The following is a 27,107-nucleotide window of genomic DNA, read 5'->3' as shown; positions in this document are numbered from 1 at the left end:
GTTTGGCTCATACTAGGGTAATATATTTGGAAATAGAAAGGGGTGTGTGTGTGTGTGTGTGTGTGTGTGTGTGTTGAGGTGAGGTAAGGTGTAATGGAAAGTTGTGCCAAGTGATGTGGGAAAGAGAAAAGACAAAGATAACCTTGAGGGAGGTTAAAATATGGGAGACTGAATGGCCAATGGTGGTGGCACAGACAGCAATAATGAAGTCAACAGGAGAAGCAGGTTTGCAGGGCCAAGGTAATGAGCTTGGTTTTGGATGCCCTGAATCTAAGACACTAGGGGGACAGCTACACTAAGCAGAGAAGCAGGTTGAGAACAGAACAGTCAGGACTGGAGCTGAAGATTTAGGAATCAATTTCAGGAAGGTGGGAGTGGAAGCCCTGGGAGGAATGAGTGACATTTCCAGAAGAGATCATGTGAGAAAGAAAAAAAGATTGAGGGGCAGAACTTTTGGACCAAAATTCCAGATAATTCCCCAACTCTGCATTTGGAATTAATGGAATGGCTTCTCGACCTCTAGTTCTTTGTTGGGATAACATTTCTGGGGAGCTAGGTAGGCTGAATGGAGAGAGAGGTCCACCAGAACAGGCGAACAGAAAGGCCTGAATAAAGGCTCCCAAGAACGATCCCTATCTGTGTTGATCTCTCTACTGGGGGGCTACATTGTAGGATGAATTTGCTGGATTTAGGCAAGACCTGAAGAGACACTTTGGAATCTCAGGTTGTAAAGGGGGATATTGGGTGATGGTGAGATAGAACATCTCCATCCCCTGACCTTGGAGTGTCTAGGCTCCCCCTGCTCCAGCCATGGGGCAAGACCACAGATCCTAAACCTCTGTTCCCTGGCAGAAAGTGATGAATCCTTCTTCTCCTGGGATCAGACCTTTCCCTCTCAAATCCAAGCTGATCACAGTTTACCTTTCCCTCCCCCAGGCCTGGGCTGGCTCCTTGTTGTGTGGCAAGGACAGGGTTAAGCAGAGGCTGAGCTCCTGGAAGCACAAACAGGGGGCTCATGAGACCTCCCCCCCTACACCTGTACCCAGCCCCAGGGCTCAGGAGTGCGCAGACATGGGTCCCCAGGGGAGGGCGGGGCAGGCGCCATGCCAGGACTGAGCTGGGCCAGGTGCCAAGGCCAGAACTGGGCTGTTGATTCCTTGTCTGTCAGTCAGGGGCCAGCCCTCCCCCCTTCTTTAGGAATCGTCTGTCTCTCTGACTGAATGTCTGTCTGTCTCCTTTGTCTAGTAATTCTCTCTCAGACTCTTTTTGAATCTCTTTGTTCTGCCTTGTGTCAGAAACGGTCTCTGTAGTTTGGTGCTTGTCTTTTCCTGTGGTTTCTAGGTCTGTCTGTTTCTGTCCAGTCTCTGTCAGTTTCTCTCTGTATGTCTCCAGGTCTGTAGTGAGTGTGTGTTTGTATGTGTGTGTGAGACAGAGACAGGGGGGAGAGAGAGAGAGAGAGAGAGAGAGAGAGAGAGAGAGAGAGAGAGAGAGAGAGAGAGAGACTCTGTATCCCTAGTCTTGCACCCTTCTCTTTCAGGCTGTCTCCTAAAACTATACATCTTACACTCATTCCTTGAAGTTTTTCTCTGGGAAAAACCAGGATGGAGCCTAGAGAAATAGTACCCCTGTTCCTCAGTGCCTTGGGAGGAGGGGCTAGTTCCCATGTCATATCCTTTCTCTCATCCCTAGGCTCTGGGTGTCAGGAGAGACTGAGGAGAGAAACAGATATTCAAGGACGTCAGAGAGCATCTCATTCAGTTCCCTGATTATTCAGGTGGAGAAATGAAAGCCCATATGGGAGAAGTGACTTGGTGAGGTCCCATGCTAAGAACAGCAAAGTCAGGACCAAGCCAATTCAATTCAATTCGATGAGATTTATTAAATATCAACTGTGTGCAAAGCCCAGTGCTAGGACCAGGACTCCAACCCTCATTTCCAGACTCTTGCCATTCTTTCCTTCTGCCAAACCTTTCCTCTGATTAATTTAATCACAGAAACCCATCTCTGATGTTTGCTCTTCCTTGTGCACACTCTCCATCATAATAGTAATAGCTACCATTTATGTAGCACTTTAAGGTTTGCAAAGTGCTTTATAAATATCTCATTTTATCCTCTCAACAACCCTGGGAAGCAGGTGCTATTATTATTATTCCCAGTTTATGGAAATGGAGGCAGGCAGTGGTTAAGTGACTTGCCCAGGGTCACACAGCTAGTAAGTGTCAGAGGCTAGATTGAAACCTAGGACTTCCTGACTCCATGTCCAGCACTTTCCATGGTACCACTGCACCATATCCCAGCTCAAGGGGAGCTCATCTCAGTCAGTGGGGAAGGTAGGAAGTGAACACTTTGACCCTTTGGTTGGAAAAGGACTCCTCCTTACCTTCTGTCTCTCCATGTCTCCTGCTAGTTGTATCTTCCCCAATCTCTGTCCTCATTTCTCCTCTTTGTTTCTAAGTGTATCTCTGACATCTCTCATTGTCTCTCTCTCAGTTCCTATCTATATCATTGTCCCCACCTCTGTCTCTGTCTCTTTCTTCATCTGTCTCTATTTCTCTCCGTCCGTCTCTCTCCTCTTCTCTGTCTCTCATTGTTTTTCTCCCCATCCTCTCCCTCTGCCTTTCTTCTTCTCTTCCTGTTGCAGCTTTGAGGTGGAGAATGGACCTTCCCCATCCCCAGGACGCAGCCCTTTGGACTCGCAGGCGAGCCCAGGGCTGGTGCTGCCCCCCAGTGCCCCCCAGAGCCAGCGTCGTGAGTCTTTCCTGTACCGTTCGGACAGTGACTATGACATGTCACCCAAGACCATGTCTCGAAACTCTTCCATTGCCAGTGAAGTGTGAGTATACCTCCTCCTGACCATCCCCTTAATTCTCCCAGGTCCCCAAGATCATCTCGAATCAATATCCCCTCCCCAACTCCCCAAGCATGATAAAACCTTGTCTATATCCCTCCAAGGCTGTGGACCCACTCTGGCCCTAGTCCCAGAGCCCACCTTTCCCAAGCCAGCTGGCTTCCCCATTGGCATAGTTTCAGGGTATGGGAGACCTAGCTCCCCAAGATTCTAAACACTGACCTTTGGTTTCTAACACCCATACCCAACTATGATTTGTTGCAGACATGAAGACTTGATTGTGACACCCTTTGCCCAGGTCAGTTGGAAGAAGGAAACCTTGAAGAAAGTGGTGGTGGTGGTGGTGTGGATTGAGTCACTCAAGAAAATGATTTAGAGAGAAATTCATGCATGGCAGTCAGGGAGTCCTTTATACTCAGGACTCTCCTGAATGCCAGGGCTTGGCCCAGTGGCCAGGGGTTTTATTCACTACCCTTCTGCCATCTCAGGTGCTAGCAAGTCTAAGAAGTGTCCGAAGCAACTTCTCCCTTCTGGCCAATGTACCAGCCACTGTTGGCAACAAGTGAGTGCCCAGCCTGGGGCGGGGGGCTCTGATGCCCAAGGATCCTTTGTGTGTGTGGGCTCATGCCATGTCTATTTTTCCCCAGGAAGTCCCCAATGTGCAATCAGTCAGCAGTATGCAAAGCCACACTCTCAGGTAACAGCCCTTGGCATGGGAAGAGGAAGGAGTGGATGGTGAGGGTCCTGCCCAAGGTGGGCCCTTCCTGCTATAACACTTTGCACCAATCTAATGCACTTCAAAATTTGGCCCATTGTCATTTTCTGCACATATCCTCCCCTCTCTGTCTACATCTCTGTAGAACTCCATGAAGGTAGTGGCTATAGCATTTCCACATCTCCTAGCATAGCAACCTGCGATGAGCAAATAGTTAAATGTTGAGTGAAAGAACAAATGTTGGCCCCTGGACAGTGAGCATTCAGGGGCTTAGGCCAGGTCTTGTCCACGCACCCTGAGCAGGGATGGGGCCAAACTGTCTTGCTCAGGAACAGCATTGATCTTGCTGCCCTAGCCCTCTGGCCCCTTGTCATTCCATACCCCTCCCCTCTCCAGAGGAGACCTACCAGCAGCTGGCCCGGGAGACCCTGGAGGAACTGGATTGGTGCCTGGACCAGTTAGAGACGATGCAGACATACCGGTCTGTGAGTGAGATGGCCTCCCACAAGGTAAGCCTGTGGCTACTTGGCCCCCAAATGGATGAATCAGAAAGCTCCTTGGCACTGCCAGGGGCTCAAAGCTAGGCTATGTTGGGCACATGACCAGGATTTTGAGCCTCGTGTACTTTTCCCAGCCTGAGGGCAGAGATGATTTCTAGGATCCTGGGAATGAACTCTTCTCCCTCTGCATCACTGAGATTAGCAAACTGGGGAGGGGAGGAGGGGGCTGGCACTGGGGGTCCTGGGTCCTCTATGACCCCAGGGTACTCTCAAACTGAAACTCTGACACTCCCAATACCAGATGGTGGTAGCCCAGGATAAAGAGAGGCCTCAATTTCCAGGGGTAGAGGGATGGGTGAATAAAGGAAGTAAGAAGGAACAAAGTTTCCAGATGCAAAGCATTTCTTAAGGTCAATGTATCATTCTTAGCAGGAGGCCCAGGAGTGTGTGTGTGTGTGTGTGTGTGTGTGTGTGTGAGTGATCGTGTGTGTGAGAGTGTGTGTGTGTGTGACTGTGTGAGACAGACAGACAGAAAGAAACAGAGATACAGACATAGAGGAGAGGGAGAGGCAGGGAGAGAAACAGGGGGAGACAGAGACAGAGAGACAGGGAGGGAGAGATACACAAAAAGAGGGAGAGATGGAGACAAAGTCAGACAGACAGATGGACGGATGGACAGACAGAGAAAGCTCCTCCCTCCCCTGTCCCCTGTGTCTCTGGTGTCTGTGTGGACAACTGTATAGCGTGTCTGTACGTGTGACTATAGAGTGTGAGTGTGGCTGGTGTGTCTGTGCACCTGTGCCCAATGAGCCTTTCTGTGGGTCTGCGTGTGTGTACCTCCATACCCACGACTAGGAAGCACTTATTATGTCTATTGACGCATCTGTAACGTCTCTGTGTCCGTGTGTGCACACACACAGACACTCTCTGGCTTCCCATCTTTGTGTGACGGTGCCTGGCATCCCTGCACTGATGTTCCTCCTGCTTTCTTTGCCCCTTTAACAGCTCCTCCTCCTCCCCTCAGCTCCCCCCACCTCCAGCACCACCTGACATCATATCCCCAGTCTGTTCTACCAGTGCTGCAGTGAGGGGCTGAGACACGCACACACGCGCACAAACACTCAGGATCCTGCCTGCGGCTCCGCTGCTGAGGCCCACTGGGGAGCAGCCCCACAGGGGCCCGAACCCCCAACTGATCGCCCCCGGTCCCTTCCCCCACCCTCAGGAAGCCCAGCCTCTTACTTTCCCCCTCCTCCTGCTGCCTCCACCTCCTCCTCCATCTCCATGGGAAGATGTCCCTCCCCTCCCTCTGACCCCGCCGCTGCTGCCGCTGCCGCCGCTGTTACTGCTGCTATCAGGGAGACCTCTGGACTGCAAGTGCCAGAGAGAGCTTGGGGGGCCTGCCAGGGCTGGCCTGGGGGCACCCGGAGGATGTAATAGGCTTGGCCAGGCTGGGCCGGGGAGCTGGGAGCAGGGAGGGGGCTGCGGCCTTAGAGGAGAGAGCCCCCGGCCCCCCCCCTACCCAAGCCAGGCGGCCCGAGGCTCCCCCCAGGATCCTAGAAGCCATCTCTGTACCCAGGCTGGGGCTCAAACAACAGGGTCCTCTTTACTTCTGTTTGCCTGTGTCCCTGGCCCCCCACCAAAGGGGGAGAGGACCCCCTCCCCAACCCAGCGGCCCACTGCCCCCACCCCTGGGACACCACCCTGTCCTGCTCCACCACCTGCATCTGGCCTCCCCCCTGCCCCAGGCTGGGGGCTGAGGATAGAAGATGCCACTGGTGGATTTCTTCTGTGAGACCTGCTCCAAACCATGGCTGGTGGGCTGGTGGGACCAGGTAGGGAGCCCAGCAGGGCCAGGGCTGGGGAACAGGGAGGGGACACTCTAGTTTTAGCTCTCATGGATACTGCTGCTGCCCCTTCAGAATCTGTGTATGTGACTATATGTGTCTCTGTGACCCTGTGTGGCTGCAACCCAGTGTATGTGTGATTGTGATCTGTGTGGTTTGTGACTCCATGTGTATGACTGTGAATCTGTGACCCTGGGTGACTATCTGTCTGTGATTATTATCTGAGTGTCTGCAACCCTGTGTGTGGTTATATTTATGTGTGACCCTAGGTGGCAGGCAGTGTGTGTGTATATGTGACTATGATCTGAGAATCTATGCCCTTGTGTGTGACTGTGTGTATCTGTGACCCCAAGTGTGTCTGCCTATGACTGGTCTGCGTGTCTGTGTTACTGCATGTGACCGTGTGTATCTGTGACCCTGGTTGTCAGTCAGTCTTTATATGACTGTGATCTCAGTGTCTGTGACCCTGAGAGTGTGTCTGTGTGTGTGTGCGCGTGTGAAAAAGAGAGACTGTGTGTACTTGTGACCCTGATTGTTTGTCTGTGATTGTGTTCCGAGTGTCTGTGACCCTGGGTGTCTGACTGTATAGGTCTGTGACCCTGTGTGTATGTGTGTGTATCCGTGTGTGTATAAGTGAGTGATTGTGCATATCTGTGATCCTGGCTCTAGCTGTCTGTGATTGTGATCTGAGTGTTTGTTAGTCTTGTGTGTAAATTGTGTAAGTAATTTGTACCCCTGTTTGCCTGGGCCTCCATAAATCTGAGATCCCTGTGTTTGTGATGCTGTATGTCTGTGTTTACCTACAACTGTGTGCCTATAACTTGTGTGCCTGTGCCTATATATGTGTGACCCTCTATGTGTCCCTGTTTCTGTGTTTGTCTCTTTGGCTGCCTACAACTCTATGGGCATGTAGCTATGGCTGTCTATGCCAATACCTGTGTATTTCTGTGACCAGAATTAGGTTTCTCTGCCTGGTTCTGTATGTCTGTGTGTGTCTGTGACTCTGTGTGTGTGAGATTGTATCTGTGGCTCTGCACTTGTGTGTCTCTCTATGGCTGTGCATGTGACTGTACCTGTGGGTAGGTCTGTGACTATGTCCTGCTGTGTTTGTAACTCTAAGTATGTAGTTGACATGTGTAGCTGACATAGCACATCTGTGACTGTCACTCTATAAGAGTCTTTCTATGTTTGTCTAGGAGCCTGTGTAACTGTGACCATGTATGATTGTGTGTGTGTATGTCTATGACTGTGACCCTCTTTGTAAACCTGTATGCTAGTGACTATATGGGTTTCTCTGAGCATAAGTGTGCAGACCCCCAGTGCCCTGGGACAGCACTTGGGAAGCCCCAGTTGTTAAGATAACTACTTGATTTAGCCTCACTTCCCATCAATATTACCAGGACACAGACCCCTAAACTATGGGGTCAGACTATAGTATACTAAAGTAAACCCTCATTTCCTGCTTTCCACTCCAGGCTCCGTGTTGTCTAGGGGTTAAAGGAGGCTGCCTGAGGTTGGAAAGGGAAATGTCTCTAACCTGAAGGGTCACGGTAATGGCTGTGGGGGCCACCAGAGAGAGCCCAGATATCCAAGGGCTATGTCCTTCCTCCTTCAATTACAATGTCACAGGCCTGGCATGCTTATGTCTCTGTGTATCTTGTATGTATTCTGGAGATGGGACAAGCAGTCATAGGCAGCACCCTCAGACACCCACCCAGGCTCTCTTATCTTAGGCTGTTATCTCCTTTGTCCACCCTACTGTCCTGAGTGTGTGTGTGTGTGTGTGTGTGTGTGTGTGTGTGTGTGAGTTGAGGCCCAGGAGAGAAGGCTTACTCTCAATCCCCCTCCATTAGGAAGTCCCCATATTCACTCTGAGGCTTTACCTCCTGAGAATGGGGTAAGCCTGGACCCCCAGCCCACCCAAGGACATTCCAGATTTTGGAGTGGCTGAGTGCCAGGTTGTCAGGAACTCCCCAGGGACAAGCCTCACCATGGACTGGGAGCAACATCCCTGCCTGCTTCCACTTCCCAGAGTCCCCAGGAGCCCAGTACCTTCACAACTCCCAAGAGTCTCTGGCCTGGGGTCTCGAGAAGCTGGGGGTTAAGGTGCCCTTGGCTGCATACCCCCCTCCCTCCGGCAGCCAGAGCCGCTGGTTGGAGGGGCAGTTGCTAAGGAGACTCCCATCACCATGGAGACTGAGCTCTCTTTCCACTCCATTGGCTCCACCAGGGAAGCAGGAGCCCCTCCCCTTCCTCCAGCTCCCTCCCTGGCACTGGCAGGGTGCCCCCTCCCCTAGGGCCATTGGACCCTAGAGTCCTGCCTCCAAGCATGGATCCCTCTCTCCTACGAAGAGGGGGAGGGTAAAAGAAAGAGTGTATTCCCCAAATATCCCCTTGGCCACAGCTCAGCCCCGGGGCATGGGGAGAGAGGGTTCTGGTGTCTTTCTAGCCCTGGCAGCCCCCGATTGGACAAAAGAAAGAGGGATGCTGGGGAAAGCAAAAAGAATTTAGAAGGAAGGCTGCCACCTTTAAGATGAGGGGATCAAACAGTGCCTGGCATGTTGTAGGCATTTAATAAATGTTTACTGACTGACTGGCTTAAGAATCAAAGATACCTCACTTCCTTTAGCTTTACTGTATAAAATGAGGGCTATTTGCTAAGCTTCCTTTTAGCCAGGAGGTTTGGGAATTCTAAACTGGTGAACCACTGCCCACCCCACCCTAATACACACACCTCTTCAGATACTCCACTGCCCCCCAGGCCTGGATTAGCCAGCTCCTTCCTCCTCTTCCTCCTCCTCCTCCTCCTCCTCCTCCTCCTCCTCACCATGTCTCCCATTTCTCCCCTTACCCTCCATGACACTGGGCTTGATAGTTCAAGAGGATGCTGAACCGTGAGCTGACACACCTGTCAGAAATGAGCCGGTCGGGGAACCAGGTCTCGGAATACATCTCCACCACCTTCCTGGGTGAGTGAGTGGGGAGCCTGGCGGGCTTTGGCCCAGCTGGATCACAGTATCATTAGGTCCTTACTCAACCTCAGGGCTGCTGAGGAAGAACAGTTTTTAACTGTGGACTATGATGAGGGCAGGGAGGTCCTCCAAGAAAGGGAGGATTTGGTAATAGTCAGCCCCCTGGAACTCTGAAGAGGTTTCTCTCTGGGCTCAGGGGTTAGCTCTGAGGGTTCTTGCCAATGGGAGACTGGTAGGCAAATACATTCCAGGTAGTCCCAAGCTATTGGCTAGTGGGCCACCTGAGATCATAATGCAAGTCTTGGTGTAGTGAGGGGGGGTGCAGGAAGCCCCCCAGGAGAGGGTGCCCTGCGCCCCCTCCTCGCCCCCCTGGATGGTCCTGGGGGGGCCATGGAGCCCGAGGCCCCAACACCCATCCCCCTCCCTCCTCTGCTGCCTCTACCTTCCAGTGCCCGGATTAACTCAGGCCACTACATCAGCTTCCTGCCAGGCCATGATGCCTCTCTAGCCAACTGTGGCCTTCAGCGCCTCACTCTGTTGTCCCCATCCCGGTTCCTGCCCTGTCTGAATAGCAGCTACCAGGCCTCTATACCCCCTGGCCCAGCCTGTATTAAAAACCCCAACCCAAACACCAGCCCCAACCCTGGTCATCTGGCCCTACCCAGGCCCATATCCTCACGAAGGGCCCCCTGTGTCTTCTGTGGTTTCCAGCCACTGAATAGCCACCGAGATGAACGGCTCCGTGACAACAACCTCCTGTGTGAGCTTACCAAAGCCCTCATCTACTCCTGTGCAGCAAGGATCGCCAGACCCTAGGGGGAGGGGTCCTCGGAAGGGTTCTCCCCCAATCCCTGGAAGAGCTGTGGGGGTGTCTTGGTGGAAAACAGGGGCCAAAGCAAGGAGTGCTCATGCCCTGTGGATCTCTCTTTCCCCCATCCTCTATAGACAAGCAGGCTGATGTAGAGATACCATCCCCTACACCCAAGGAGCAGGAGAATCAGCTTCAGCAACAGCCACAGAGGCAACCCATGTCCCAAATCAGTGGGGTCAAAAAGCTCACACATAGCTCCAGTCTCAGCAACTCTGGCATTCCCCGATTTGGGGTCAAGACTGACCAGGAAGAGCTGCTGGGCAAGGTGCGTATTTGCGTGCCCATCTGTGTATGGGTCCTCATCTCATCTACCAGCTCCTCTTGGACTCTAAATCCAACCCTCTCCAGCCTCCCCTTCCCTTGGAAGGAGTATGATGGAACGCTTCACAGTGAGGCATTAATCAATGATGACCTTTCAGTTTGAAGCCTTGTTGTTTGTGGCTGGGTTTTTAAGAGCAGAAAGGGGCTTTGAGATCATCCAGAGATTCTTAACCTGGACTCCGTGGATCTTGAGTGATTTCAGGGGGTCCATGAACTTGGGTGAAAAAAAAATTGTATCTTTATTTGCATTAACCTCTAACTGAAATTGAGCGTTTTTTCCCAATTGTGCACGTAAGCAACACACATTATTCTGAGAAAGTCCACATAATTCACCAGACTGCCAAAGCGGGTCTGTGACACCAGAAAGGTCAAGGACCTTTGCTTTTTCTCTAAGCTTCTTCCTTATCAGATAAGGAAACTAGAGCTCAGAAAGGGAGGAAGAGACTTAGGATCATAAGATCATATAGCTAGAGCTAAAATGACCCCTCAGTAGTCAACTAGTCCAACCTCCTTATGAAACTGAGGCAGGGAAGCACGCACAGTGTTTTGCCTCTGCTAGGGGTACCTCATTTTCATAGTTAGTCAATGGCTTAACCCAAAGGAAGACTTAAAGGTGAAATTTCAGACCCTGTGACAGGCTGCCTGGGGAGACATTTTGGGGTGGAGGGGGAAATCTTCCCAGTGCCTCCCATATCCTAGAGGTGAGGTGATCTGTATATAGCTAGTTCAATTTAGGTGCAGGGCATAATAATCTTCCAGCACCTCAGTCTACCCCTCTGAGAATGGGGCATGGGGGCAAGGTTCCTCACAGGCCTTAAGGGAGCATACTGGGGTTGGGGGAAGCTGCAGGCCTCTGAATCCAGGTCTGAGCCTCCTTCTACTATCTTACCAGGAGCTGGAAAACTTGAACAAGTGGGGCCTTAACATCTTCCAAGTAGCTGAGTTCTCCAATGGCCGGTCCCTAGGATGTATCATGTACACCATATTCCAGGTGTGGGGGCTGGGTTCTCGTGGGGTGGCTGAATTTGGGGGTGGGGTGACACCAAGACCACTTGGTCCTGGAGGCTTAGGGGGAATGTCGATGAAGGAGTGTTTGGGGAGGAGATAGCAATTGTCTCTCCGGTTCTTTCCTAGGAAAGGGACCTGCTGAAGACCTTTAAGATCCCAGTGGATACACTGGTTACCTACATGCTGACCCTGGAGGACCACTACCACGCTGATGTGGCCTATCACAATAGCCTGCATGCTGCTGATGTTCTGCAGTCCACACATGTGCTTCTGGCCACACCAGCACTTGATGTAAGGCCTACCCGCCCCCCATCTTCCTGTCCTCTAAAGACCCATGGGGTCCCCTGCACCCTTCAAGCTCAATTTAATTCAAGAAATATTGATTATTCTGTTGAAAGCTATTCCTTCAGTGCTGGGGATACAGAATCAGCTAGGACCTGTTCTTTCGTATTTAATAGTCTAATCATACAGAAATCAATGAGATACCAGGTAGGTGACAGGGGGCAAGTGCAAAATTTTCTAAGAAAATGTAAGGAGGGAGACCTTAAAACGTCAGATTTAGAGATGGAAGGCATCTTAGAAGCCACCCACTTCTCTCACTTAGCAGAAGAGGCACAAAGAGATTCAATGCTTTGCCCAGAGTCACATTTAGCTAATAGGTGACTGAGGCAGGATTTGAATCCAGGTCTTCCTGACTCCCACTAGCCCACAATGTCCTTGGAGGTGGTGGCACTGGACTGGAGGGAAGGTTCAGGGAAGATGGGGAGGGAAAGGCAGTGAAAGGGTATGGAGAAAAGTCAAGCTTATCTGAATGGAAGGCATACATAAAGGGGAGGATAAAAGTATGGAAGGTCTTGGATGTCAGACTCTAGACATTTAGAGGATCCTCAGTCTAGTGCTAGAAAGGTTCCAGAGGCTATCTAGGGCAAACCCCTCCTTTTACATATGAAAGAACCTGAGGCCCAGTGAGACTCCAGCACCTAGCACTGTACCTAGCATATAGCAGGGAGGGACATCAGAAATGTCTATTGATTGATACAAAGTGACTTATGGAAGGTCACCCATGTAATAAGCCTCAAAGGTGGTATTTGAACCCAGCTCCTTTGAATATAGGACTAGTAATCTCTCCACTTAGGGCAGCTAGGTGGCACAGTGGATACAGTGCCAGGCCTGGAATCAGGAAGACTCATTTTCCTGAATTCAAATCCAGTCTCAGACATTTACTAGCTTTGTGACCCGGGGCAAGTCACTTCACCCTGTTTCCCCTCAGTTTCCTCATCTGTAAAATGAGCAGGAGAAGGAAAATGGCCAACCACTCCAGTATCTTTGCCAAGAAAACCCCAAATGGGGTCATGATGAGTCAGACACGACTGAAAACAACAGAAGCTAAGAATCTCTCCACTGTGCCATGATGCCCCCTTTACCTTAGACCGCAGGCCATGAGGAGTCACCAAAGGCTATCGAGGAGAGGAATTACAGGATCACACAGCCCCTACCCTTTTGCCTATTGCTTGCTGCCTGACCCCCATCCTTCCTGCTGGAATCTGCCCCTCTGTATCCCTGGCCTTCTGTTTCTCATTCACCCTTCTGGGGAGGCGGTCCCTTATCCCTTTGCTCCTTTGTGCCCTGGTACTCCTAGGCCGTGTTCACAGATCTGGAAATCCTAGCTGCTTTGTTTGCTGCTGCCATCCACGACGTTGACCACCCAGGGGTCTCTAACCAGTTCCTCATCAATACCAGTAAGACCTTCTCTCCTGTCTTTAGCAAGGCTTTTGTTTCCCTCCTTTCAAATGAAGGGTTTGGACTCAAGAAGGTCCCTTCTAGTTCTAAAACCCTTAAGGCCCAGAGATACTTCAAGTCTTTGAGCTCCTACACCCTTATCCCCAGTGCTAGAGTAACCAGCTTGGGGACAGTGGAATGGAGTGAGGAGGAATCTCTGGAGCATTGAAGGGTCCTTGGGGAGACCTTGAAGGAAGGCAGGGATTTACAGGGGAGGGGTCCTGGAAGAGGAAAGTGAAGAGGGATGTCTTGGGTGGGGGGGGAATAGAATGAAGGAGAGCCATTGGTGTGGGGAGTTGGAGGAGAGGCCAGGCTGAAGCACTCTGCCCTATGTCTGACTTCAAGTGTCCTCTCCCCAGACTCAGAACTAGCCCTGATGTACAATGATGAGTCTGTGCTGGAGAATCACCACCTGGCTGTGGGCTTCAAGCTACTGCAGGAGGAGAATTGTGACATCTTCCAGAACCTAAACAAGAGGCAGAGGCAGAGTCTTCGCAGGATGGTCATTGACATGGTGAAGAGGGGCTGGGGGATGGCCATTGACATGGTGGAGATGGGGGGAGGCTGAGGTAATGGTTAGTGGTAGGAAACAGAGGTGTACTTAAGGCCAATCTACTGGATATCTGCCCCAGGGTCCTGAGGGTATCTGACATCTGGGAAGCATTCTTCACTTTTCTGAGATAATCAGGCTGCCAACCTCGTACCTTGAAATGCAATTCCTGTTCTTTTGTTCACTCCTTAGAGTCCTATTGTTTTGGGTTCTCTCAGGGAGTAGGGTAGGACCCACCTGCTACCTCCTTTCCCTCCTAGGGTTTGTGATATTGGGGGTTTGGAGTTATTCTCTATATTCTGCCTCTCCCAGGCCCAGAATGACTACATCTAAATGATTAATCTACTCTCCCCCAAAACCCCAGCACCATAACGCCTAGTTAAGGCTCTGGGGGTGATCATTGATGTAGTACAGGGAGTTGGGGAGAAGGATCAATGGGAGATCATTAACATGCAAGGAAGGAAGGAAGGAGGGTAATCAACATAGTAGCTGGGTAGACAGTATGAGAGAAGTCAGGATCAGGGATTTGACAGAGCTATAATTAACACCTTGACCTGTGTATGTGTGTGTGTGTGTGTGTGTGTGTGTGTGTGTTTGGGAAATACCACCAAAAGGATACATGCCCACTGCCTCTTCTCTTTCTCCATGTTGATAGCCTAGGGGAGAATGTGAGCAGAGGCCTTTGCTGGTCCCAGGCTGACACCACTTGTGTTACTTAGCTGTTAGCACCCTCCTGGAGCTCTCTCCTGGGGCCTGTGATTTACCCACCAATTCAACTGGCCCTGCCTGGGCAGACTACCTACTAGCTACTCAGCAGGGGGACCTACCCCATGCAAGATGCCCAGGATAAGTGGCAATAGCAACACAGGCTTGTCTCGGATATCCCAAGGTCACTGTCTGCATCCATCCTCTCATTAGCATACTCAAATTAAATGTACCCCAGGAATAGTTATAACTTTGGGGATGGGGGAAGCTGGGGTCAGGAATCAGAGTCAAGGGGAGATTGGGAGCTGGACGCAGGAGTAGACAGAAGCTCAAGGCAGGGAATGAGTAAAGGTCAGAGGTCTAGAGTTTAACCACAGTGAAGAAACAGGGTTCCCTGATCCTGTTAGTGATCACACTCTCACCCACAGGTGCTGGCCACAGATATGTCTAAACACATGAGCCTTCTGGCTGACCTCAAGACCATGGTGGAAACGAAGAAAGTGACAAGCTCAGGGGTCCTGCTGTTGGACAACTATACGGACCGAATCCAGGTAAGGAGTAAATCCTTGGGGTCTAACTGAAGGCCTCACCCCCACCCACTCAGTGAGGACTCTGGAAATGAGAAGATACTTGGCTGAGAAACTTCTTGCATTCCCATGCTGTCCCCTGCCTAAGATAGTTCTCCGGAGCTACCTTCAATTTCTCAATTCACCTTGTCCATATATCAGCCCTAGGTGCCAATGGGACTGAGCTGAGGCAGATTGTTCTTCCCATTACTCAGATGGAAAACTTGAGGTCCCAGGCAAGGGGAAAAGTTCTAGCAACTAGAGATCAATCCCCAAATGGAATAAGCTGATTTATGTGGGAGTGAGCTTCCCACCACTGGGGGTCTGGAAGATGACGATCGATGATGATTGTTTGTTGGGGAGATGGGAGAGGATTCCTGCCTGGAGTGGGGTTGGAAGAAATGACTTTCTATTTAAATGTCTTCCAATGCTGGGATTCTAAAGGATGCTCAAGTGCCATGGGACAAAAGGAGAACTAGAACCCAGAGTTTCTAGTCTCCAGCCCTCTGATTAAGGAGAGCTGACTTCCTGTCTATTCCCTAGGTCCTTCGGAACATGGTGCACTGTGCTGACCTCAGCAACCCGACAAAGCCACTGGCACTGTATAGGCAATGGACTGACCGGATCATGGAAGAATTCTTCCGCCAGGGAGACAAGGAACGGGAAAGAGGCATGGAGATCAGCCCCATGTGTGACAAGCACACAGCATCTGTGGAGAAATCACAGGTAGCAGCCCCCTCCTTTTGCCCTGAAAATCTCTGACACTGCCCTCCCATGTCTAGGGATTTCCTAACTCCTCCATTATTCCCAAAGGACCCTCCATGTTCTCCATAGGACGGCATGACCCTCTCCCCTTCTGCAGCCCCTCAGGAATCTCTGACCTACCCCATTACTGCCACAAGACATGGCCCCAGAGGGCCTTGCATGGGATGCCTGGTTCCCTCCCCCTCCCCAGTATTCTTGAGGAACCCTTTACTGTTCCAAGAAAACATGGGGGTCTCATACCACATTATCTGGTGATAAGGGTCACAGGGGGATTGATTCTCTTGCTCCCTCCCTGACCCCAGGTGGGCTTCATCGACTACATTGTGCATCCACTATGGGAGACGTGGGCAGACCTGGTTCACCCCGATGCTCAGGAGATTTTGGACATGCTGGAGGATAATCGAGATTGGTACCATAGTGCTATCCCACAGAGCCCCTCACCACCCCCTGAAGAGCCACCTGGCCAGGGCCAGGACAAGTTCCACTTTGAATTGATCCATGAGGAAGATACAGCAGCCACAAAGACAGTCGCACAATTGGAGGAAGAGGACGAGCCAGTCCCCGAGGTGGGGCGGGCAGGCCCAGGCTGTGGCTCCCCAAAGGGCCGCCTGCCCGCCCCACCCTCCGAAAGGCCCCTAAGCCCCTCAGGAGCTTTGGTTCTTCAAGAGACCTGTCAAAGGCCAGACTCGACGGAGGAGGAACAGCAACTAAAGGAGCCCACGGCAGCCAAAGAGGCGAAGCAGTCCCTGCTCGGATCGCCTCAGGAGTTGGAGTCAGACGGGGAAGTAGCCGAGGCCGATGCCTCTTTGCCAGCAGAGGAAAAAACATCATTGGAAGCCCCAACCTTATCCAGCCTAGGGGACCTGGGGTGTCCATCCTGAACTCCATCTCCCCGTCCCTAACTCCTCCCCAGCCCTGGACTCCTCCACTTCCACTTCCACCAACCACCTCCACCTTTTTCCGGAAGCAGCAGCAAAAACTTGCAGTTTTGGAAAAAAAGAAAAAAGAAAAATATTCTTCCCCCTTTTTCTTTTTTTTCCCTGCTGGGTTTTTTGGTGGTGGGGTTAGGGAGTGGGGAGGGGGACAGAGGGGAAGGGGTGGGGGTCAGGGGAAAGGGGGGATATTTTTTCCGTTTTTAACTATGAAGTTTTTAGAAAAAAAAAAGAAAAAAAGAAAAAAAGGGAATGTAACACAACAACTGTAGATGCCCTTCCCTAGCCCAGCCTCTAGGGCTCAGTCTTCCTCTGCATAGTCTGTGCCCAAGTACTAACTTCTATCTTGTCCTGGTGTGAGTAGGCCCTCCTCGGGGTGCCCCTTGCTGGGCGTAGCCAGCCTAGGGGAGCAAGGGCTCACTTTGCAAGAGGGGACCCCATCTCCTAGCCAACACTCACCCCAGGCTACCTACCACCTCCAGGAAAGTCTTCCTCTTTATTTTGCACAGTGATTGGCAATACAGTGGGGAGCAGGGCTGGGGTGAAGGGTGTGTGTGTTGCGGGGCTGAGCAGTGTGGTCAGCACCCTGAGCCGCTTTCTTTGCTCTTTTAATTTTGCCAAAAACTCGGGTGTGTGTGTGTGTATGTGAATGTGTGTGTGGGGGCGGGTTGGGTGGGACAGAAAGGGCAGGAAGGGCTGCCTCTCCCCTTCCCTCAAGCCCAACCTCTCCTTAGGCCTCAGTTTTGCCTTTGGAGGGTGTGATGAGTTTTCTTGGCCTCTGTAATGGGATAGAGGGGGAAGCTCTGTCTCCCTCTTACCTAGCTGCTGTTTGCTCTCCTTGTTTCTGCCTTAACCCCTCCCTGTGGCCTTGGGGGGACAGTGAGGGGAGCTGGGGAGCAGAGGGTCCATGCTCAGGAGACTGCAGTTCCCCCTCAACCCCCTCCTTCCCCTCCCCAGCTGGCCCCCCATGGGGGGGAGCTCCAAGCAATAAATCCCACCCGATCCAAAGTCCCAACCCCACTCCTCCCCTTCTCCCCTCCCCTGGCAGCCGCCACTCCTGCTCCTTTGGGAACCAAAGCTGCCTCTTCTCCTGGTAATCCCTGTCTATATTGTCCCTCTGGCCTCTGCCAGGTGCCCCAACCACTGGGAGCTGAGGGGCTCTTGGGCCACAGGTCAGAAAGATAGGGCTCTCCCTCTCCATCTAGCAGTGCCCGGGGCAGGGAAGGAGGTGGGGTCCACTCTGGAGGAAAGTCCCCCACCCCACAGGCTGGGGAGGTAGAAAAAGGGCAGTGATATTTCTTTTCCTTTGCTGCACCTCCCCTTCTCACCAATTCTGATCACACACAGTACTGTAGCAACAACTAGCCCTTTCTCTTGTTCCTTCATCCCTCTGTGATCCATTTCTGTCCTTCCATACACTTTTCTGGCTCTCCATCTCTCTCTGTCTCCCTTCTTTCTTTTGCTCATCATAGTCATTTCTGTTTAATGAAAGAGCACAGACCCTTGGAGTGCTCAGAAAGACCTGGGTTCAAATCCTGCTTCTGGCACTAGCTGTGTGACCTTGGGCAAGCTTTGGTTTCCTCCTCTCTAACGTGGAGATAATAATCACTTACACTTCCTACCTCACAAGGTTGTTGTGAGGAAAGTGCTTTGTAAACCTTGAAGCCCTCTATATAAATGTGAGTTATTATTATCATTTTCTTCCTCCTCCTGTCTGCTGATCCTTCTGCCTCAGTGGATTCCATGCCCTTCCTCACACCTCCTTCCCACCCCTTCCTTCCCCTCCCCTGGGCTCTTGTACAGGGTTTATTTTTGTAAAGAAAGTGGTTTCTGTCCAGCTGGTAAGGGTGGGGGCTGTGCCGCCACCTTCTGTACATATTGTAAGGATGGATTGTAAATTATTCTCCAGCAGAACAAAGGGAAACCAGCCCCTGCCCTCCAATTTATCCCTTTCCCAGCCTCTGGTCCTGTCCCATTCTGTCTTGTCCTCCACTCTGGCCACTGGGAGAGAGAGGGGCCTGGGGAGGGGGGGCAGGGCAGGGCAGGGGAGCCTCCTGGTGAGGCAGCCCCCAGTGTATTTATACTATGTAATATAGACAAGTGGGAGAGTGTAGAGTTATTACGATTATAATTATTATTCTCATGAGATGTGTTGTGGGAGGGGGGAGGCAGATCCTGCCCCCTCCTTCCTTAGAGGGATAGGGGGATATGGTTGGCAATGGGGGAAAGGAAAGGAGCTCTTGGCCATTGTCCCCATGCCCAGCCAATTTTCACCAAAGGCCCTGCAGCAGGTGGGTAGGGGGTAGAGAAGGGTGAACCCCAGCATCCTTCCCCATCCCCCCACCAAACCATGGGCTCTGACCCCCCCCACCCCTGGCCTTGGAGGGATGATGGAGGGGGTGGGTTTTGGTGGTGGTGGTTATGAGGGCTCTGCAATTCTCTGGTGTTTTGTCCACTGGGCTGTCAGTGGTGTCTCCAATTAAAGTGAGGCCTTAACAGACCAATCTGACTGGTGTGACTTTATTTACTTTGCTCCGGGCTTTGTTTGCCTTGACCTTGACCTGCTCAGATGACCTCTTGTTTCTTCATCTAGGTGTAGAACTCTTTCTGAACTCTGCTCAGCATCAGTGTGGTCTGATGGGAATCTAGGTAGAGCCCCTACCCTAAATCTGGCTGGGTCAGAAGATCTGAGTTTGAATATTGGCTCTTCGATTCACTAGCCATGTGATTCTAGGCAAGTCACTCTGGTCCTCAGTTTCCTCATCTATTAAATAGGGGAGTGGATGGGGAGGATGGGTGGACTAGTTTATCTCCAAAGTCCCCTTCCTGCTCTAAATCCTATGATCCTATATAGTCCTTTCAAACCCCAGCATTCCATGATCTACAACATGCTCCTGGTTATTAGCCCACGCTTAATAACTGCCCCTTCCCTAATCCTTAGGCAAAGTACTGAGCTAGCTCTAGTATATAGTGATGTCTACTCTCCAGGAATTCAACAGTGAGATAAGAGAGAAATAGGCTCTGACTATAAGTTCAATGGGGCTTCAAAGAACAGAGAAAATACAGTGGCATCCAGTAGAGACCTTGGGGTGGTCAGGAAGAGATTCAGCAAAGAGAAAAGAATTAAACTTGGGTGTTGAAGTATAGGTCAGATTTAGAGACAAGATAGCCCAGAGGTATCTACTGGAGAGGGGAAGAGATAGGCCAGGTTGGAGCAAAGAGTTTAGGTAGGGAGGAGGAAAGTTGAGACCAGAGAGGGAGAAAAGACTTCGGCTAGATCTTGGGGGTGGACTTGGGATGTGCAACAGGGTGCAAACTGGATTCTGGAGATGTAACCAGGACTCCAAGATGGCTTCTAAGCAACAGAATGACATGATGAGGGGCCAGGTGGGTTGGAAAGAGCTAATGGTCAATAAGCATCAAACATTTACCATGCACCAGGCATTGTGCACGTAGGATACACATGAGGGATTAAAAAAAAACAAACAAAAAACCAACAGCAAAACAAACCAGGACTCATACTTGGAGCCAGAAGACCTAGGTTCAAGACTCTGCTCTGGTACTTATTAGCTGTGTCATTGTTAATCTCTTTGAGCCGGTTTCCTGATCTTAAAAAATGATGACAAAGATATAGATACAGCTCATATTTATGAAATGCTTTAAAATTTGTAAAAAAAAAAAGTTTTACATTATCTTATCAGAACAATCCAGTGAGACAGGTGCTATTATTATCCCCAGAAGAGATAAAGTGAGTGTGAGGGAAGTTAAATGACTTGCTCAGTCACAGAGCTAATCAAATGTCTGAGGCAGGATTTGAACTATGTCTTCCTGACTCCAAGTCACTGACTCCATTACAGCATTTTTAAAAACTATTGTATCAGGGGGCAGCTAGGTGGTGCAGTGGATAGAGCACCGGCCCTGGATTCAGGAGGACCTGAGTTCAAATCTGGCCTCAGACACTTGACACTTACTAGCTGTGTGACCCTGGGCAAGTCACTTAACCCCAATTGCCTCACCAAAACCAAAACCAAAACAAACAAACAAAAAAAACTAGTTCACCAGGCAAATATGTGATTATATGGCTATTAATGAAAGCTAGGACTAAGAAAGAGGAATTCTGGTGGTAACCAACCAGGTGCAGGGTGGACTAGAAATGGGGCAGGAGGCTGTTGCTCCAGGGGTGAAGCCATGAGGGCCTGGACCAGAGCAGCAGCCCCTAGAATGGAAAGGGCAGATATAAGAGGCAACACAAAGGAAGAATACAATGTCATACACATAGTAGGTGCTTATTTTGTTAAATTAAAGAATCAGCATGTAGTGGGAGGACTGTCCAACTGAGTGGAAAAAGGAGGAAAATGTCTATAAAATGTAAAATGTAGGTTCTTTTTTGTTTTGTTTTGTTTTGATGAGGCAATTGGGGTTATGTGACTTGCCCAGGGTCCCAAAATGTAGGTTCTTAATCTAGGGTCTGTGACCTTTTAAGAAAATATTCTGATAACTTCATTTCTTTTTTTTCTTTCTTCTTTTTTTTTTTTTAGTGAGGCAATTGGGGTTAAGTGACTTGCTCAGGGTCACACAGCTAGTAAGTGTTAAGTGTCTGAGGTCGGATTTGAACTCAGGTACTCCTGAATCCAGGGCTGGTGCTTCATCCACTGCGCCACCTAGCCGCCCCAATAACTTCATTTCTATGTAATTGGTTTCCTTCATAATCCTCTATATCATATGCATTTAAAAATATCATTCTGAGAAGGGTCCCCAGAGGTTTCCTCTGCCAAAGAAAACAAATTAATACTGTATCCTGTGTTTTAGGTACAAGTCTCCCAGAAACAATTTAATTTTTTTTTTGTGTGTGAGGCAATTGGGGTTAAGTGACTTGCCCCTCAGAAACACTTTAATTTAACAATATTCAAGCCATTTCTAGTTTTAAGGTATGTCCAAACTAACATAGTTCCCCTATACTCTCTCATGTACTTCTCTACCACAAGCTGAATTGAGGTAACATTTGCAGGAATCTAGAACAAGGAAGAATACGTTAAAATAGTTTGGTGTTAACATTACAAATTAAGTACCATAGTCACCAGTCCATTCCTTCCTAGACCACTACTAGATCCTGGAGTAAGCAAAGGGACCTTCTCTCTTCCATCTATGTTTTAACCCTTTCTAAAGGGCAAAGAGTCGATTATAAAGTTCAATTGCTCTCATTTGAGAGCAAAGAGGAGACTGCCCTTACATGACTCAATATCTCATTCACTTCCAGGGGTGAGAAGACAATGATCTTAATTAACACCCTTAATTCGTTTCCCTAAGAAAGGCCTTACTTTTGTACTATTTATTTTCTGAAAGAGAAAACTCTGGAAGGGGTTTTAGACTGAGGAAAAAAGCCTCACAAAAAGCCACCCCCATTATTTATTATTATGTGAAAAGGTTTTAAAAATGCTTCCACACACCAGACTGCCAAAGGAGTCCATCATTACAGACAGGCAGACAGACAGACAGACAGACAGACAGACAGACAGACACACACACACACACACACACACACACACACACACACACGGTTAAACTCCAATGAAACTAAACGCAGTAGAAATTGTCAACGTTGTTCTCCCTCCGTTCATTAACAAGATGCAGCACAACATGAACAGAATGTTACACATCCTGTCAGACTTGTACAAAGATCGTTTGATTTTCACTAATTGTTTTTTTCTTATAACTGTTTAACAGTTAGGGCTGGGCCTACACAAGGAAATGCTCACTGGGGGAGGAGTGGGAAGTATATCTAGAAATTACTGTGATTTAAAAGCAAATAGGATCAAGAAAGCTGAAAAGGAGAAGAGAGGAAGGAGAGGGAAAGGTTGCCAGATCTAGAATTTTAAAAGCGCAGGAACAGCGGTCCGACCTTGGGTTTTACTTCCCTCTCTGCCACTGATGACTGCTGGTGAAACTTTGGGTAAGCCACTCGCTCTTTTTGGGTCTGTTTCTTCCTGTAAAATGGAGTTGGATTACGGGATCTTTAAGCATCTTCCAGCTCCGACCTCATTCCGGGCTGAGAATATGGATCTTGGGGATATAGGAGAGGGACGCATCAAAGTTCACCCAAGAAACCTCTGCTTTAGGTCCGGTCTTCACCCAAAGGTTGCTAACCAGACGACTAAAATTTTTGTTTGTTGTTGTTTTTGTTTTGCTTTCAAGGGGACCCATAAGACATCAGAGGGATTTCCAAAACATTAGCCTCCTTTCTAGAAATCCGCTTAGGAACCGCAGCTCCTTAACGGAGAATGACGCATGGGAGTTGGAGGGAAGGGGGGAGGGGGGAACGGGAGAAGAACCTCAGCACCGAATCGAGGCGGACATGCGCAGTATGAGAAGCAAAGCTGTTCGATGAAGGGGGAAAAATAGCACGTTTCAATTGGTCAGTACTGCTGTCTATCGGGCAGGAGTGTCGCCAATAGGAGGACCTCCTCGCTCTTTAGCCCCGAAAGCTGCTCAGACTTTTCAGCTGATTGGCTGACAAGCTGCTGGAGCTCTGAGATCCTCCCTCTATACTTGTGGACCCCGGCCTGGCGGAGGGGAAACCTGGCCCCGCTTGTCATCACCTCCTTGTCGTAGCCCCCCGCTTCCCCCCCGCCCTGCTTTATTGTCTCTTTCTCTCCCCTCCCCCCAGTTCAGCTTGTGGCCTATTTGTCCTTCCCGCGCCTGCTTGTCTCCTCTTCCTCCCTCCAGACCCGACCCCGGCTGCCACCTCTTCCCTGTCGTCTCTCCTCCCTCCCCACCCGGTCTCGCTTGTCCTCTAGATACGGCCTGCTGGTCTCCTGCTTCTCCCCCAGACTCGGCCCCTCTTATGTCCCCCCACCCGCTCCTGCTTGTCCTTTTCCCCTAGACCCGGCCCCGTGGTATCCTCTTCCCACCCGGTCTCCCTTGTCTCTCTAGACGCGGCCTGCTTGTTTCCGGCTTCTCCTCCAGCCCCTCTTGTGAACCCCCCCCCCCACCTGCCTCCGTTTGTCACCTTCCCCTCCTTGTCACCTCCCCCCCCCCCCCCCGTCCCGCTAGTTCTCTAGACGCTGCCTGCTTGTCTCTGGCTTCTCTAAGACTCAGCTTCTTTTGTCCTCCCTTCCCTCACCGCGCTCCGCTTGTCGCCTCCCTCCTTCCCATCCCCACCCCACCCCGGTCCCCGCTTGTCCTCTAGACACGGCCTGCTTGTCTCCTCAGACGGTCCGGCGCTTGTTGCCTTCTCCATCAGCTCTTGCCCTCTTCTCCCTTTCCTAACTTAGCCCCGTTTCCCCTCTGCTTTCCCTATTGCCTAGGCACCTTATACCCTTCGATTTACCCATCCCTCACATAATTTAGCTTTCCCTTATTTGAACTGCTACCCTGTGCCCTGCTTGTCCATCTCTGACTACCTTCCCCTGTGCATTCGTTCCCCCAGAATGTGGAACTGCTCCCTTTCTCTCTCTGTCCTGAAGACCCAGTCCAGCCCTCTTTCAAAAAGCCTTGCATTTTGTAGATGCTCAATAAAGGTTTGGATTGAGTTGATAAACAGAGGAGCCTGGCAAAGACCCTTAATAACCTAACAAAAAGAGGAGCCATTTCAGAGGGAAGGGAGCAACCAGAAGGAACAGTTCAGGTAAGGATGCCTCTTGAATGTAAGGGCTTTACATTAGATTGTTTATGGACCAGGACCTCAGAAGCCCAGACCTCAAAGAAAGAAGGCTTGCTACTGAAAACCAGAGTATCCTTGTGGTCACTCCATTTAGCTCTTCATGGAGGTCTCAGTCGGCTAGGAACCTAAGAGAGCTGGCTAATTTGCTGGCCCAAAGCAGCAGGTAGCAAAACTTAAGGAGTTGTTGAAGTAAACTCCCTTTTATGAACATTCAGATTTACAAAACCAGTAAGGTGGGGAGAGGGTGGCAAATAGAGAAATTACTTATATTACCAGAAGTTGTGCTGCCAGGGCTCTTTCATTTAGTGAACTTCCTCAACCCAACTATTGTTCAGTTTTGATTTATAGCATTTAAGCTCAGCTGTTGAGGAATACCAGTTTTCAAAGAGTTGATCCCTGGCTCTTTGACGTTACAGTCTTGAGAAACTGAGGTTCTTGTTACGTTCCAGAGGTCCACTAGAGGGTGCTCTTCCCCTTTCTATATTGTGACTCCGTTCGTTCTTGGAACTTTGGTTGAGAGCATTTGTCTGGGGAGATGGTCCCTGTTCTAGCATCCTGTCCTCAGGGCTCCTTTCTCCACCTACAAAATCTACATATGCATGAATAAAATGAAAGGACTTATTTTCTTTCTTTCTCGGGGCAATGAGGGTTAAGTGTGCCACCTAGCTGCCCCAAAAGGACTTATTTTCAACAGACCATTAAAGGAATAGGGGAAGAAACGTGAACTTATAGAAGCATTTATCCAGTTTCCTGTACTTTCTTTTATAAAGTCCTTTTTAACTGGCTAGATCTCTCCCCTCTCTTATGCTTTTTAGCCTAACATGCCTTTTCTTCCATCTGGCTTCAATATCTGTCTCTCACTTTTGCCATACCTCCTTGCCCCCAGACCCCCATCCTCATTGGGAATCTTGATTCTTTCTGTTGTTCATTGTATCTACTTGACACCATTTATCTAGCATCTGTATTCACCATATCAGACTTTGTTACCTTCTAAAGTATGCTTACTCACATTTACATTTTAATTTGTAACCCCCCCCCCCAGGTGACAGGAAAAGATATTTAGTCACATTAACATTGAATTGTCATTCAGTCAATAAATATTTATTAAGTGCCTACTGTGTGCTAGGTAATGTGCCAAACACTGGAAATACAAAGAAAGGCAAAAGACAGTGCTACTCTCAAGGAGCTCACAGTCTAATAGGGGAGATAACATATAACAACTATGTATGAACAAATTATATACAGGATAAAGTGGAGATAATCTCAAGAGGGAAAACACTAGGAAAAGGTGACAGTTTAGCTGTGGCTTGAAGGAAGATAGGGAAGCCAGGAGGTGGAGATGAGGAAGAAGAGAATTCCAGGCAAAGGTGACAGCCAGCGAAAATGCCCTGAATCTGGAGCTAGATAGAGAACAGAATTGCAGGAACATCAATAAGGCCAGTGTCACAGGATCACAGGGATCCACAAGGGGTGGGGTTAGAAGACTGGAAAGATGGAGGGTGGCAGATTATGAAGGGCTTTCGATGCCCTTCAGATATAGTGGATTCTGAGGGCAATAGGGTGCCAGTGGAGTTAATTGGAGTATGACACAGTCAGACCTGTGCATTGGGAAGATCAGTTTGACAACTGAGTGGAAGATGGACAATAGTGAGGAGAAACTTGTAGCAGGGGGACCAACCAACAGTCTATTTGCAATAATTCAAATGATGATGTCTGCAGTGTCAGAGGAGAGAAGGGTGAATACAAGAGAGATGTTGAAAAAGTAAAAATCATCAGATCTTGGCAACAGATTGGATATGAGGGATGAAAGCTGCAGTCACACTGGTAGGAAAAACAGAAAAGTTTTACCAAAATCTAGGGAAAAAAAGAATATTAAGGAGATGATGATTGACAGTGTCACAGAGGTCAAGAAGGATGAGGTTTGAGGAAAAAGCCATAAGACTCAGCAAAAAGATGAATGGTAATTTTGGAGAAAACAGTTTCAATTGCTCAGAAGCCAGACTGTAAAGAATCAAGAAAAGAGTAAGAGGAAAGGAAGTGGAGGAATTAATTTTAGATGATCTTCTCAAGAAGTTTAGCCACGAAAAAGAAGAGATGTAAGGTGATGGCTGTTGGGGATGAATGGATCCGATGAGAGGTTTTGTGCATGGGGGAGACATGGGGATGTTTGTAGGTAGTAGGAAAGTAGTCAATGTATACAAACTGAAGATAAGCGAGAAAATGGAATTATTAGTGCATGTTTAGGAGCAAGTCTTTCCAGAAAAGAGGCCACCTCTTCATATGAGATGAGGGTGAAGGCAGAGATAGTGGCAGAAGGCTTGTGGGTGATGTGAAATGAGGAGAAGAAAAGAGGAAGATATTAACAAATGACCTCAGTTCTTTCAGGAAAATGAAGTAAAGTTTTTGAGAGGGTGGGAGAGGGGAACTATGGAAGATTTGAGGAGGAATCAAATTGTGTGGAAAAGTGGGATGATAGTGAGTTAGTTAGGGAGATGTAAAAAGATTTGTCTTGCTGCAGTGAAGACTCAGTTGAGATTACTTAACATAAATTTAAAGTGATTCCTGTCGGCACCATTTCATGATTTTCTCTAGCTTTGTTCAGCATCAAATAATAGCAAATGAGTGAAAACAGCTGATAATGGAAGTAATCCAGGGTTGAGAATAAGGGGGCAAGGGGCAGCTAGGTGGCACAGTGGATAGAGCACCAGCTCTGGAGTCAGGAGGACCTGAGTTCAAATCTGGCCTCAGACACTTGACACTTACTAGCTGTGTGACCCTGGGCAAGTCACTTAACCCCAATTGCCCCTCAAAAAAACCAAAAAACAAAAAACAAAGGGCAGCTAGATGGTTGAGTGAATAGAGCCTGGGCCTGGAATCAGAAAAACCAGAGTTCAAATTCTGGCTCAGGCACGTATTAGCTGTGTGACTCTGGGCAAGTCACTTAACTTCTGTTTGCCTTAATCCACTGGAAAAGGAAATCACTCTAGTACCTTTGCCAAGAAAACCCCACAGACAGAATGGTCAACAAAGAGTTGAACAATACTGAACAATAACAACAAAACCTCAAA

At 49.4% G+C, this 27,107-nt stretch overlaps 1 protein-coding gene across 11 annotated transcripts in view; it reads left to right on the top strand.

Moving 5' to 3' along the window:
• PDE4A (phosphodiesterase 4A) overlaps positions 1-16,523 on the top strand; it is a 34,758-nt gene extending 18,235 nt beyond the window's left edge. For 10 of the 11 annotated variants that reach the window (XM_043978229.1, XM_043978227.1, XM_043978224.1 and 7 more), the window contains 14 exons: positions 2,642-2,833; positions 3,113-3,146; positions 3,337-3,410; positions 3,496-3,545; positions 3,960-4,072; positions 8,786-8,879; positions 9,828-10,018; positions 10,967-11,065; positions 11,209-11,373; positions 12,722-12,821; positions 13,221-13,375; positions 14,545-14,667; positions 15,226-15,408; positions 15,750-16,523. In XM_043978229.1, the coding sequence (XP_043834164.1) occupies positions 2,642-2,833; positions 3,113-3,146; positions 3,337-3,410; positions 3,496-3,545; positions 3,960-4,072; positions 8,786-8,879; positions 9,828-10,018; positions 10,967-11,065; positions 11,209-11,373; positions 12,722-12,821; positions 13,221-13,375; positions 14,545-14,667; positions 15,226-15,408; positions 15,750-16,328 (2,152 nt within the window). In that variant the 3' untranslated portion in view covers positions 16,329-16,523. Of the gene's footprint in view, positions 1-2,641; positions 2,834-3,112; positions 3,147-3,336; positions 3,411-3,495; positions 3,546-3,959; positions 4,073-4,690; positions 5,899-8,785; positions 8,880-9,827; positions 10,019-10,966; positions 11,066-11,208; positions 11,374-12,721; positions 12,822-13,220; positions 13,376-14,544; positions 14,668-15,225; positions 15,409-15,749 lie in introns of those variants that run through there. The other variant, XM_043978231.1, reaches the window with a different exon arrangement.
• Positions 16,524-27,107: the final 10,584 nt, after the last annotated feature.

The sequence above is a fragment of the Dromiciops gliroides genome, chromosome 1 (genome assembly GCF_019393635.1).
Source record: "Dromiciops gliroides isolate mDroGli1 chromosome 1, mDroGli1.pri, whole genome shotgun sequence".
NCBI lineage: Eukaryota > Metazoa > Chordata > Mammalia > Microbiotheria > Microbiotheriidae > Dromiciops > Dromiciops gliroides.
Note: the sequence above shows the minus strand (reverse complement) of the source record. Positions and strands in the feature narration are given on the sequence as shown.